The 14,127-nt window shown below is 39.9% G+C and overlaps 1 protein-coding gene across 2 annotated transcripts in view; it reads right to left on the bottom strand.

Annotated features, from left to right (window-relative positions):
- LOC117523189 (excitatory amino acid transporter 2-like) overlaps nt 1-13,716 on the bottom strand; it is an 88,860-nt gene extending 75,144 nt beyond the window's left edge. The window contains exon 1 of one of the 2 annotated variants that reach the window (XM_034184636.1): nt 13,488-13,716. In XM_034184636.1, the coding sequence (XP_034040527.1) occupies nt 13,488-13,537 (50 nt within the window). In that variant the 5' untranslated portion in view covers nt 13,538-13,716. The remainder of the gene's footprint in view (nt 1-13,487) is intronic. The other variant, XM_034184645.1, reaches the window with a different exon arrangement.
- Between the last annotated feature and the right edge of the window lie 411 nt (nt 13,717-14,127).

Below are 14,127 nucleotides of genomic sequence, written 5' to 3'. Positions count from 1 at the left end.
CAAATGTAATGTTTATGGTTGTGGCTACAAAGTTCAATTTTGGTCTTATCCCTCCAAATTACTTTCTTCTCTTTGCTGTTTGGCGTATTGTAGCCCATTTTTCTTCAAGTGTCTCCTTATTGTGCATCTTGAAACAGGCTCACCACTTTTTTGAGAGTCCTGTATTTCAGCTGAAGTTATTTGTGCTTTTTTCTTTGCATCCCGAGCAATTTTCCTGGCAGTTGTTGCTGAACTTTTTGTTGGTCTACCTGACCTACCTGATATGGTTTGATTTCCGTCATTTTCCAATTCTTGATTAGAGTTTGAATAATGCTGATTGGCATTCTCAATCCCCTGGATACGTTTTTACATCCTTTTCCTGTTTTATACAGTTCTGTTACCTTTTCCTGCAGATTTTTAGAGGATTCTTTTGCTTTCCCTATGATTCAGAAGCCAGAAACATCAGTGAATGGATGAAAGATGGATGATACTGGATGAAAGATGCAAGGGTGTGTCAGGAGCCCAGAAACTCACTGACCTTTTATGTACACAGACTGATTACAAGCAAACAGATCACAGGTGAGGATGGTTACGTTTTATACGCATTCAAACCCATTTGTGTCAACTTGTGTGCATGTTATCAGGCCAAAATGCAACATATAATATATAAAGACATGGTGGATGACAGAGGGAGGATCCAGAAGTGGATTACAAGGACCAGGTGGCAGGAACACAGTGGAGGAAAACCAAACAGTATTTACAAACCAGGAAATCACCTGATGACACAGACGAACAATCCATAACAAATGTTAACAGACTGGCGGCAAACACAGGCACAGTATATACGCAGTATATAACCTGACTGACAAATTAACAACAGGTGTGGGGAACCAATCAGAATGAAATCACGAGAGGAAAAAACATAAGACCACATGTGGAAAATCAAATCAAATCCAGAATGTCACATCCAAACACAAGTACACAACAATATGAAAATTCCTTGGAACTAAGAGGCACATAAACAGAGATCAACAGTAAACCATGAATCAATAACCACAGTAGTGCAAAACCTGAAAACAAGATCAAAGATGTACACAATAATTACACACAAAATAAAACCTGTGATATACAAGGCAACCCTATGAAAAACAAGAATAACACAAGAGCAATAATCAGAAAACCAGAGTGGGAGGGCAGAACATCGTAATGGCACAACAGGAATGACAACAACGTAAAGGACTGCAGATCACTGGCTGGACACACTGAATGACACACCTACGCAGGGGAGCACACATCACGGACCACAAACACACAGTCAAGATAAGACAGAGACACACACTGGACTTCAGACATGAACCAGGAAAGCAGACTCACACATACAGCAAGCAAACACTGCCCAGGGACACGCACGCCCTCACACACACGCACACACACACATGGGACTCACACAGAAGAGGAGGACATCTACAACACACAGACAAGGGCCACAGGTGCAGACATTCTGAAGGAGACGGACAGCGGGAGACACTCCACCATACACACATACAGGGCCACCAGAGACAGAACGCACACCCACACAGGACTGATGCACACATGCACCAGACACACATGCACCGGGAGTGTGCCCACACACACACACACACACACACACCAAAGACTTGGGACGCAGGCAGGCAGACACACAGGGGGACCGGATGACGGCCGCACACAGAAAACCATGCAGACAGCCGGATGGCACCAACCCAAGGGAACACACGAAAACTGGGACACTGTAGCAATCAGACACCATCACAACAGGAGCTTCAGCTTTGACATTTTGACTATGTGGTGCGTTTCTCTGTGCATGATTCAGCACACAGGTGCCTGAGTGTTGAGGACCCCAGTGACTGGAGAAGGCTGTGGACAAGTCCACGCCTCACCTGGTTGGGACTGACTGCATGCCTGGGCGGTTGCCATCCAGGACCCAAGGCATTTCTGTGGTGCTGTGGAGGTGGCCAAGTGTGAAACCAGCATATGCTGCCAAACATGACTTGAGTCTAATCAAAACGAAATGAAGGATGTTTGTCAGAAAAATAAGAATAACCGCTCTGACTCGCGGCAGAGGAAGAGGAAGACAGATGTCTTGCTTCAATGTGAAGTCTTTATTACCACGGGAGTGCCATCACTGAGGCACATTAGCAAAACCTCAGAATATATCCAGCCTGGATCGCATTGGAGGGGCTAGCAACAATACTGCCCACGTCTCCGATACAGCTGCCAGACTTATCTACTCAAGGTTGACCAAGACAAACATATTTTTCTGAAATGGAGGAGAGTGGCCTTCTCTTATCTTATTCCCTAAGGAGAGCTGCCTTTTGTCTTTTCACATGAAAAACCTTCAGCATTAAGTGGTCACACGTAAATGTAAAGTTAGCACAATATATATTCGGCATACATGACATGAATTAAAAGAAAACTCTACATTCTCCCATCATGATAATAATGAAAAATAATAAAGCACAAGAACTTTTCCAACAATGTACCTCAGCTGTTTAGGGGTGCTTGATTTCCCGACTTTTACCTTCCATCACAACACAGTTTTGCAGTGATTCACACCAGCAGTTGTGGTGACCTCTTTATGACCTCTCAAAGGTCAGTGAAATGCAGATGTTTTTGTTCTGTTTGTGAGGTTAAACATGAGATAATGCAGCAGAGTTATAAAGTAACACTTTGTCTCTTGGGGGATTTGCTGACATCACTTGACCCTGACATGACAGGTTTACACGTGCCCATCACTTGATCCTGACTTAAACTACAGAACGTGTAGAATCTGACAAAGAAACATAAAGCCACAATGTGACTTTGTCCATAACAGATGCACTGTGGGTAATAATCATAGGAGATATTCAAGTCAGGTGAAAACAAGGACAAACGCCCGTGGCTGAACTCTGACAGCAGATATGACATCATCTGAAAATTACAGTCAAGAAAACACACACACACATTTTGGTGGACATTTCCGACACTCATGCAGTTTCCTGCAATGAGGCGTTGAATATGGGACACATTTACTGAGGAATAAAGTGTGGTGGGTGTGTCTGTCCACATAATTAAATACTTTGAACATTTCCAGAATCATTTAGTCATTACACAACTCAATTACCAGATCTGAAATATTAAATCAAGCTAGTTAGTTTGTCTTTATGGTTTCAAATCTCTGCAGCGTCGACTAGATTTTATGTTGTTTTTGAGGTCAGATTATGTTGTCTGTTCTCTCATCCTTTACCACAAAGGAAATACAGACAGTAAGAAATGCAGTAATTACCCAGCTAATGAGCTTATGTTTTCACTTCACTAATTTCTTAGCAAGATTACACTAACACAAAAGAACCAATTATCAGTAAATGCAGTGAAAACGTTCCTTCTGCCCAAGAATACAAATGATTAAATTCTAGTGTAGATCTGGCAGCCACTTTATGATAAAAAAAAACACTGTTTCTGTCTGATTTTGTCTGCAAACATGTCCATCGCTACTGCAGACACAGAAAGTTGAACCAATCCATCATTCCTATAGTCCATGAGCCAGTCATGAATTTTGACCTAATCGGTACCACTCAAGGGGGGAGGGGGGAGGGGGGACAGCACTTAGAATCCAGACTCAGTGTATCATGACCTACACAAAAATGTATGTGAGCCATCCCACAGTGGTAGCTGTAGCCAGGTAGGGGTCAATGAAGAATTACACAGAGGTCAGACTTTAAAAATGCTCCAATCATGTTGAAAACTATGTCACATTATTTGTCTGATCATAACAATTCCAAAAAGGTATAGTTTGGACTTTATATGATGTAATGTTCTGGAGTTAAGGGGTAAAAACAGCAAAAATGGTGACAAAGGTCAATTTCAGTTTGTACAGGGGTCAAAAGTTAAAGTTGCTCCAATTTCAGCAAAAAATGATGCAAATTATTGGTTGAAATAAAAGGATCAATAAATGGAATAGTCTTGACTGTGCTGAATGCTTTGTCTCCAAAGTAAAGGTCAAACAAAGTCAACATCCATTGAATTCTATGACATGTGACATATGTTACCCTGTAACATGATAACTAAGCATGACAGATGGTGCAAACTATTCCTTTTTAGAACCCTATTAACCCAAACAATAATTTGCATATTTTTTTTACTGAAATTGGAGCAACTTTAATATTTGACCTGTGTACAAACTGAAATTGACCTTTGTCACCATTTTCGTTGTTTTTACCCCATAACTCCAGAACATTCCGTCATAGACAGTCCAAACTATACCTTTTTGGAATTGTTATGATCAGACAAGTAATGTGATATAGTTTCCAACATGATTGGAGCATTTTTAAAGTTTGACCTCTGTGTAATTCTTCATTGACCCCTAGCTGGCTACAGCTACCACCCTGGGATGGCTATCATACATTTTTGTGTAGGCCATAATACACTGAGGCTGGATTCTAAATGTCATTTTTTTTCCCCCTTAAGTGGTACCGAAAACCTGCTTGGCCCATGGACTACTACCACACACATCACCAGTGTGATACATGTAGTAGAAATAATATTCTACCACCCTCCACACATGCTTCTGTGCCCATCCTGACTTCCTCATACAGTACTGGGGGTGTAGAAGCCAGTGCACAGTACAAGCTGAGACAAATGAGTAGGGTTGTGCCAGAAAGTGCATGTAGCAAGTGAACATGTGCCAAAACCTTTCAAGTTAAGTCTGGGAGCGTGCACTGATGCCAACACCACGGAACCACCTTGTGTTCTGGATGGCAACCACCCAGGCAGAGAACTGGTGCATTCTCACACCTCTAAAATAACCATCTGTCTGCTGCAGACAGGTGAAACTTGGACATCTCCTTGGCCTCCTCCAGCCACTGGTGTCCTCAACACTCAGGTCCCTGTGTGCTGGATCATACACAGACAAACAGGCCACACAGCCAAAATATAAGTCTCCCAACCACACAGCAAGACAGGCAGCACCAGGACCCTAAAGACGTGGACCTTTGTTCACCTGGAAAGATATTGGTATCACCAAACACCTCTCTCCGGTAACCTCATGACTCCATAAGCTCTTCCAAAACCTTTGCCAGACCAAAAAAAAAAAACAAAAACATATTAAACCCAAAATGCTGTTAAATGTCTGTGGAGCTGCTTGGTTTTGATTAGGGATGGATATTGGGGTTTTACATAATTATTGTGTGGCCTTGCCTTACAATATAAAGCGCCTTGGGGCAACTGTTTGTTGTGATTTGGCGCTATATAAAAAAAAAAATTGATTGATTGATTGATATTGATAAGATTTGATCAATATCGATACCATTACCGATTCCTTATCGAGTCCCTTATCGATACCTCTTGTGAATTTTCTGTGTGCTAAAAGCAGGATTGACAGGTTTTCTATGTCAACAACATTTTATTGAGTCTTAAAGTAAATAATATGAAATCGGTCACTGGATCCTTAAAGGGTCCCTGCCAAACCATGACGTTTTTACATATTCTTGAAGAATAAAAAAAGCTTTTTCCACATGTTGTCTTTGTTTTTTTTTTACCATAAAATTACACTGAACAAGGATTTAGATGTTTCATCACCCATATGAGACTTTGTATTTACCGCCTCTGAGCTTGATCTAATTTATGGCTGCGATGGATATGATGTCATGCAAGTAAAGGTGTCAAAGCGAGGATCTGTTTACCAACACAGCAGACACAGACAGCGAAGACAGGGAGAGATTATAGCGAAGATTTAAGTGACATATTGATTGTTTTTGAAGAAGATGAGGAAGTTTCTGATGAACGAAACGACGGTGAAGATAATGAGGGGCTCCAACCGTATATGTTTGAGCCGTACGAGACAGAAGACGAGGATGAAGTGCAGCTGTCAGGGAATGATAACACCAACGAAGGCGATGTCGAGGAGGATATAAGCCGCGTACAAAACACAGAATGGTTTGTTCACCCACCACCTTTTCTTATAATTGATCATTTATTCCTGGGTAATAGACAGTTCCACCTGCATTTTGATAAATTTGAACCTGGACTACGGTGTGTTTGTATGTGTATGAAAAATTATTTCAGCAGCACAGTGTGCTTAAACTCAGGAGTTTGTTATAAATCACTGAAAATGTACTGTACAGTACTGTTTCTGTACAGTCTGTATATATTTAATCATTTATAAGTTTCTTGTGATTGCTAATTCTTCACATTTTATTCAAATCAAATGATTGCTAATCTTTCTGAAAATCTGTAGACCCACATGGGATGGAGAAAAAAGATTTCTAACTAAATGAAAATTTTATTTCTATATCTGTTCACAAATTTTATCAGGCATAATATTGTAGAAAAAAGAATATGCTAAATGGAGACTTTCATGTCTAAAATACACATACATAACATCTGTAATCATAAATTGTATCACATCTAATCTACTTTGAATGAACAGAAGTCTGAACAAAAAACAGGCTGTTCAGTTTACATGCATATGTATATATGGAAAACACAAAAATGTCAATGGCTATTGATGTCGGTGGATGACCGCGTGTCTCTATTGCAGTGACTGCTGATGCAGGACCCAGCTGCCCTGTGACCCTTAATTTTTATAAGCGGATACAAAAAAAATGAAAGATTTGTTGGAGGTTTTCCCACCTCCTGGTAGTTTAATGAGGGGTGTGAACTCAGAAGACAAAACTCAAAGACTGACAGGAAACGGACTTCAATTTTAGATATCAAAAGATGCCTTCACTGAACAGAGAGTTACTACGACAGCTTGCAAGCTGCCCTCACCCCGCGCTCTCCCTACGTCTTCCGCCTGCACTCGACCAAGCACCCAGATGGGCGGGCTGTTGCCCTGAGCGTGGATCGGTAAAGTTATGTGATTGGTTGAAAAATGTTGCATTTGACATTTATATGTGGTGACTGCTCGTGTTGTATATCTGAAACAGTATGTCTTAAAGTAAAACTGTGTTTTGTCTCTGTTGCGTGGTAAGCAAAAGAACAGTATGCATCATGGCGTCCCAGAGGACACATGAAGTTATCAAACAGACCGAGGACATGGCCATGAGACATACTGCCCACCAGAATGAATGTAAGTGAAAGATGTGACCACTTTTCATGGACTTATGTTTACAATTGCATATTGGATGTTTGTCTGAATCATTCAAAAATACATCAACCAATGTTCATGGCAGCTCGTGAAAGTGTTTAGCCTGACCTTGAACAGAAGCACTTCAGTGATTGCATTCATACATGAGTGCTCATGTGCAAAAGAAAATGCTATCGAGTGATGGCAAAGAGTTTACTGGACAAAATGTATCCGTCCATTATGTCCCTGACAGCATTAGAGGAGCTCTACACTGGAGTGCTGAAAACGAAAACTGAACCAAGCAGCAGCAGCATTTACTGTAAATGATGTTCTGAGAATAAACACTGAAACTTTCTGGTGTCTGCCACCAAGAAGGATAAGAAGGAAAGTGATGTATTTTTGTTCAGATGTTCAATTTGACCCTCGTTCTCTACCTTGGGCTGGGACTGTGATGGGCACCCAAAGTCAATGAAGATACCAACTCTACACCATCAGTTAGAGGTGGGCGGATCAATCCTAATATCGATACCAACTCTGGTATTGCTATTGAACGATCCTCATGTAAAAACATCGATACTCAAGCTTTGTTTCTCTCCTGCACGCACTGACTGCTGCGCACGCAGATTCATCAAAGTCTACTCTCTGTAAGAGCAGCGCTGCGCTGTGTCACACAATGCGGAGCAGCGCACCCTTGTATTGTGGTTTGTCAGCCCTCTATCTCAGGAGATTTTGTTTTAAGTTGTGTTGAGTGATATTTTTTTAAACAAAACTTGATTGTGATAATAAAGTGTTTTGTTGTCACGTACAATGTTTGGCAAAATTCTATCCTAGGTCTTTTGGATCCTTTGGATCTATGAAGCTTAAATATGAAAAGTATCAGCATCGGTATCAATATCGGCGATACTGGGCCTGTATTTACTTGGTATCGGATCAATACCATATACTTTTACTCTTTGAAGAAGAATAGTGTGTGCATTTCTTAAATTTGGATGAAGGAAGACTGAGTCAGAGATTGTTTTCTAAATGGCATTGTGCCAGAAACCAAACACGGCCTCCTGAAGGCGTGAGGTAATGATCAACTGTGGCACTAACCCAGTTAAGATAAGGTGTCACTTCCCAAATAGGTGGGTGCATACCACCACAGGGCTGTGAAGCTGCTATGGTGCAGCAAAAAAATGGAATGAATCTGACTTGAATCAGGATAATGAATAAGACCGCCATAATACCACAAGACTAGCTAGAAAACGAGACAGACATCAAGTCTCCAAAGTTAGACTGGAATTATTTTTGCCAAGGCTGGATCTAGCTTCAGATGAAATGGGGGGAACTTTAAAATCTGTAGCCTTTTTTTCTGCCATCTAAGTCAATCTGGGAAGATAAATACTCACTCTCTAGTCATCCTTTTTAATACTCACTCATCACTCATTTTCAACCTCTTACCCAGGACTGGCAGGCTCGGACTGATAATCTGTGATTTTGGGCATTTGCCCGGTGGGCCGCTGCACGTTTAGACGTGCGTGGGCCGGCCGTCCCATATTTATAGAGATTATGGAAATATACAGTGTTCTCGAACCGTGCGCTGCTGTCAACACGAGGAAAGTCCGTGATCGGTGAAGCTACAGCATTTAATCGGCGCAGCTGCAGAGCCACTTCCTGAATTTGTGTCAAAATAAAAGTTCTGTAGTGTTTCATACACGGCGCAGTCTTATTCTAGGTTTCAGTTTTGTTTCCGTTTGATCACACAACGGAGACATACATCGAGCACAATGATTGACATGACCAACAGCCAATGACAATGGTGAAGCATACAGGGTGGCCAATCAGATTGCAGGAAGAGCAGATGGCTGCTCCCGCCCCTGTGAATGGATTGAGTCCTCGGCACCTGGACTTCTCTCCGCTCTTCTACTGATTACAAGGTTGGAATCGTTTCTTTTATCTTAATTAACTGTGCTTTACTTTTGTTATTCTTTAAATGCAACAGCTACGGACGTCAGCTCCTTAATTTGCTGCTGTGTGAATCCTAGCAGTGGTTACACATTACCTCTCTCTCTCTCTCTCACTCACTCACACACACACTTTGGAGACACAAAAACTTTTTTCCGCTTGTGTGCATTTGCTTCTGTTTTGTCAGACCCGGCGCCAGAAAAAAAAATATTAAGGGGGCGATGAGTTTATCACAAGGGGCGGGGTGGCCCCCCCCCCCCAAAAAAAATAGTGCGCACCGGAGGAGACGTGCGCTCCTGGAAAGCTCATGTATTTACGCTGCACCGTTGTAAGAGACTGACCAAAAGTGAAGAGTGATGACAGTATTTTTTTATTTTTTTTAATTATTTGAACGTATAGACCCTCGGTCAAGTGATCTCTTGCATACCACAGAGCCGGTGTTCTGTTGAGATGAGGTGCGCCAACTTTCGACACTCTGAGATGTGATGTACCTTGGCATTGTCCAATAGGAACGACGCGTTGGGCCAAAACACGGAAGAATCGTGGCAGAAACCACTGATCTCTACAAAATGGATTGGACCAATCCGATTGGTGCAGAAACCACTGATCTGTACAAAACATTAACGTGTGACAGGACTGCTCATTTATAGAGCAGTTTTCTGAAGAAAAATCATTGGAAATGTTTTTTTGTTGTTGTTACCTCAAAATTTCTGATTACTGTTAAAAAAGTTTAGAACACTTGTAATTAAAATAGGTAAATCAATCAATAAATGGTTCTTTAGAAACCTTTCATCTGTATTAAAACCACCTGTTATTTCAGATTAGATAATTTCTTGTTTAACATAAGGAACCTCAGACATTTATTTTGAGACAAATAAAATAACATGGAAACTTGTATATTTTTTGAAGTCTGGTAGATTATTTATATCTTATTTCAACCAGAAAAACAAACACTAAATAAATACAAGTGTTTATTATAAATGCAAAGGAAATAATTTAACAATGACTGCAGTGTGATTGTAAAGTAGGATTTCTGTGACATAAACCTCATGATATATATATATATATATATATAGTCATTTAAACTTGTAATTTCGTCAAAATATGTAATTGCCTTTAATGTTATTAGGACGCCCCCTCGTGGCACCGGGTCCGCGTTTTGTACTATGATCAAGGTGAAATGACAGTGAAAGTGTGTGTTTAGGTGTGTGTTCATGGTGTTTAGGTGTATAGTATTTGTTCATTGGGGGTTCAGTATGGACGGGTGGGTGTGCGTGTTTGGGGGTGGATTCATCGGGCCAATAGTGGGCTGGTCCAGAGGAAAAATGCCAGGGCCGAAATCTGTTCCCAGTCCAACCCTGAGGACTGGTGTCGCAGACCGAATGGTCCCCCGCTAAAAATCGGTCCCCCTGCCTTCACTGCACATGCATCATTTGGGACCACAGCAGCTCATCTGAATCTGACTCTCTTCACCCAAAGTGATCAAAGGGATTAATGGGATTATTAACCATCAGATGACAACGTAAAACCTCTTAAATCATTCTAAAGTCAATTTTAAACAGAAACAAGGCGAAACTCGTTGACGCTTTGAAATGACCGATGCACAGTGAACACATCAGCTAGTAGCTTATGTAGCCGCGGTGCTCTGATAGCTTCCTCCATCTTTTATGATGAAATAATGTTGAATTTATGTGGAAATGATTGTTGTACAAAAGCTTCAGATATCTGTCGCTGAGATAGATGATGTGCAGTTTGAAGCAGAAACGAGGCGATAATCAGTGAATGGCGGCTAATGACGCATGCACAGTGAAGGCAGGGCGGACCGATTTTTAGGGGGAATCGTTCGGTCAGCAACACGGGGTCGTGTAGGCAATAGCTCCAACAGGGGATCCCAAGCTTCCCTTTCCCAGGCCTTTTTAATACACCATGTGTATTTTAAATAGTGGAGACCATCTCATTCTACATGATAGTTAGGTTCCATTTTCAGAAAAGTAGACTGCCCAAGGCATTTTCTGTTAAAACAGACAACAGCGGGATTCTTATGTATTTTGATTCTAAAATTGCTGTTGCCAAGTTGTATCTTTACCCGTTCACCCCCTTGTTTGCATAAAACAACATGGCTGCCCATTTTATCAAATTTTCCACATTTGTATTGGCTCTATAAAATAAAATTAAACGTTTATTTCCATGTATTTTGATCTGCTGAATTTTATATATATATATCTTGCAAAATTATCACATGTGGACTGCCACAGGGTTCCATATTGGGTCCAAAATTATTTAATCTGTATATAAATGACAACTTCAATGTATCTGCTCTGCTGAAACTGGTCTTATTTGCTGACAATACAAATATTTTCTATGCAGATGATTATGACGATGTTATAAACACTGTAAATGAGGAATTGGCAAAAATTAAAATATGGATACACAATAATAAACTGTCAGTCTTGAAAAAACTAAAGTAATGATGTTTGGTAACAGCAAGGAAAATCCAAATATATCTATATCTATTGATGGTAAAGTAATAGAAAAGGTAACAGAAATCAAATTTTTGGGAATAGTAATAGATAAGAATTTAAACTGGAAATCCCACATTAATTACATACAAAAGAAAGTATCAAAAAATATAGCTATTATAAATAAAGCAAAGTGGGTACTTAACTATAACGCCCTGTACATTTTATACTTCAGTTTAATTTATCCTTATCCTTATTTATTATATGTTATAGAAGTTTTGGGGTAACAATTACAAGAGTACTCTAAGGCCATTGGTACTATTTCAAAAGCGTGTAGTATGCATTATCCACAAGAAAAGCTACCTGGAACACACAAACGCACTCTTCTTACAGTCCAAATTATTGAAATTAATTGATTTGGTGGATTTCTGCACAGCTCAACTGCTATACAAAGCCAGTAAAAATTCTCTACCGGCCAACATTCAAGCCCAATTTATAGAAAGGGAAAGTGTCTACAATCTGAGGGGAAATGGTAAACTTATACCAAAAGCTGTAAGAACCACGAGAAGAAGTATGTGTGTTTCAGTGTGTGGAGTGCGATTGTGGAATAATTTAGAATGGAATTTAAAACAATGTCCAAACATTTACCAATTCAAAGCCAAATACAATGAAAACATTTTACTACGGTACAGTACACAGTGAAAATTCTTACTATAGTCATTATAGTATTAAGATCATAAAACATTAAATCATTTAGTAACAATAAGTATATCAGAGTTAAGGTATTGTATTGTATCTTTACTAAATTATTTAGTATTTGTAGTATATTGATGAGTGATTGAAGAGTAAGCATATTCACGGGTACTAGAATTGTAAGTCCATTCATGAGCTATTGAAATTGTAAGTATATTGATAAATTATTGAAATTGTTGTCTATTCATGAGTTATTGGAATTGTAAATATATTGAGGTATTGTAAATTAACTGCAGTTGTATTTACTGTCAATTAAGCAACCACTGAAGATATGTGCACCGGGGGTGGGATTTAAAAAGTATTTACTTCTTCCCACTCCCTTTCGAACTTTCTTGTTGTCATTTTTTGTTTTGCTTCTTTTTTGAATTTGTTTATTTTTTCATATGAGTGTAGAGGTACAGAGAGTACAAAGAAGCTTTTTTCATTTGATTTGCTTATATTGTGAACTGACATGATACTGGAATTGACAACTAAGTTTGAAAAAAAAAAAGATTGATATATATATATATATATATACACATACAAGGTTGGATACATGTAGATTACATGTATGTATGTACATACATTTGGATTACTTGTAATCTGATTACTTTTGGATTACATTTCAAAGTAATCCTACCCAACCCTGGGGGTGTTGTGACAAATTCTCACATCATTTCATTAGAATGTGGTGTCATTTCCTGTGGGCATCCCACTATTTCCTCAGTGTCACATAATTCCATCTAAGGTCTTTTAATTTCCTGAAAATTTTATTAACTAATAATTACTTATAATTAATAAGTTAATTAATTTTAAAATAATTGCCTTTATTTGTCCTACATACATACAGTGAAATTTGTCCTCTGCATTTAACCCATCCTTATTACAGTGAGACACAATCCAACCAGTAGGAGCAGAGGGCAGCCACAGTCCAGCACCCGGAGACCAACTGCAGATGTAGAGATGCTGCCTTGCTCAGGGGCAGAGGAAGGAGCAGACCCTAAATAAAGATGTTTTTGATTGTGGGAGGAAACCAACATAGACACAGAGAACATGCAAACTCCACTCAGAAAGGGCAGGACACGATCCAGAGATCACACGATCCAAATCAGTCCACTTTGCCAGAACTTTACATTGCTTCTGCAAAACATAATTTAAATAAAAAATGCAGATGACGTTTCTTGTCCAATAACACAAACGGGTAACGTGCTGCACTTCCTTATCCCACTGAGCAACCTGCTCTAAGATCACAATCCCAGCCTTATCCAAATTTAACGAAAGGTTCTCACCTGTTGTCTCCTTGAAATCTTCGACTGTTACAGTTCGCTGCAAACATCATTTTCCTTTAAAATGCTTTAAAGTTAAAGAGAAATAATTCCTCGGCAGTTGCTTCAGGTTCCTGCTCTGAGGTATAGAAATCCTCCCGGTGTATGAGCAACACGTGCAGCGTGTTATGCACAAACAAAGGGGCGGGATTTTCACTTCACATGTCACTTCCTCCTCACAGGTGTGTCACATGGTGCCAGCAGAGCAATGACAATAATCAAGTACGAAACTATGACCCCAATTTCTGTATCAAAAACCCTCACTGCTGCAAAATGCCACATAAACTTAGGTCATGTGCAAAAAAGCTCCATGTTCAGAAGACTCAGTGTGCTGCTCTTTCTAATCCTGACATCAAGATTTTGTTGAAAAGCCAGTCATTATTTGTTTGAAAGTGCCAGCTCATTTTGCACGGAGGTGCTCATTGTTCCCTTTGAGAAGTTTTAACATGTTCTGCACAAAGGTGAGCGCAGCAGGCGTGTGCAACTCAGGAGTGAGCGCTAAGTTTAGCAAATCCTCTCAGTGCCTTTCTCAGTGACAACACGTGCTGGACAATCTGCACAGAAACATCTCTGTGCACGCGCACAGCAGACTCTCACACATTTA

The sequence above is a fragment of the Thalassophryne amazonica genome, chromosome 2, assembly GCF_902500255.1.
Source record: "Thalassophryne amazonica chromosome 2, fThaAma1.1, whole genome shotgun sequence".
NCBI classification, from domain to species: domain Eukaryota; kingdom Metazoa; phylum Chordata; class Actinopteri; order Batrachoidiformes; family Batrachoididae; genus Thalassophryne; species Thalassophryne amazonica.
Note: the sequence above shows the minus strand (reverse complement) of the source record. Positions and strands in the feature narration are given on the sequence as shown.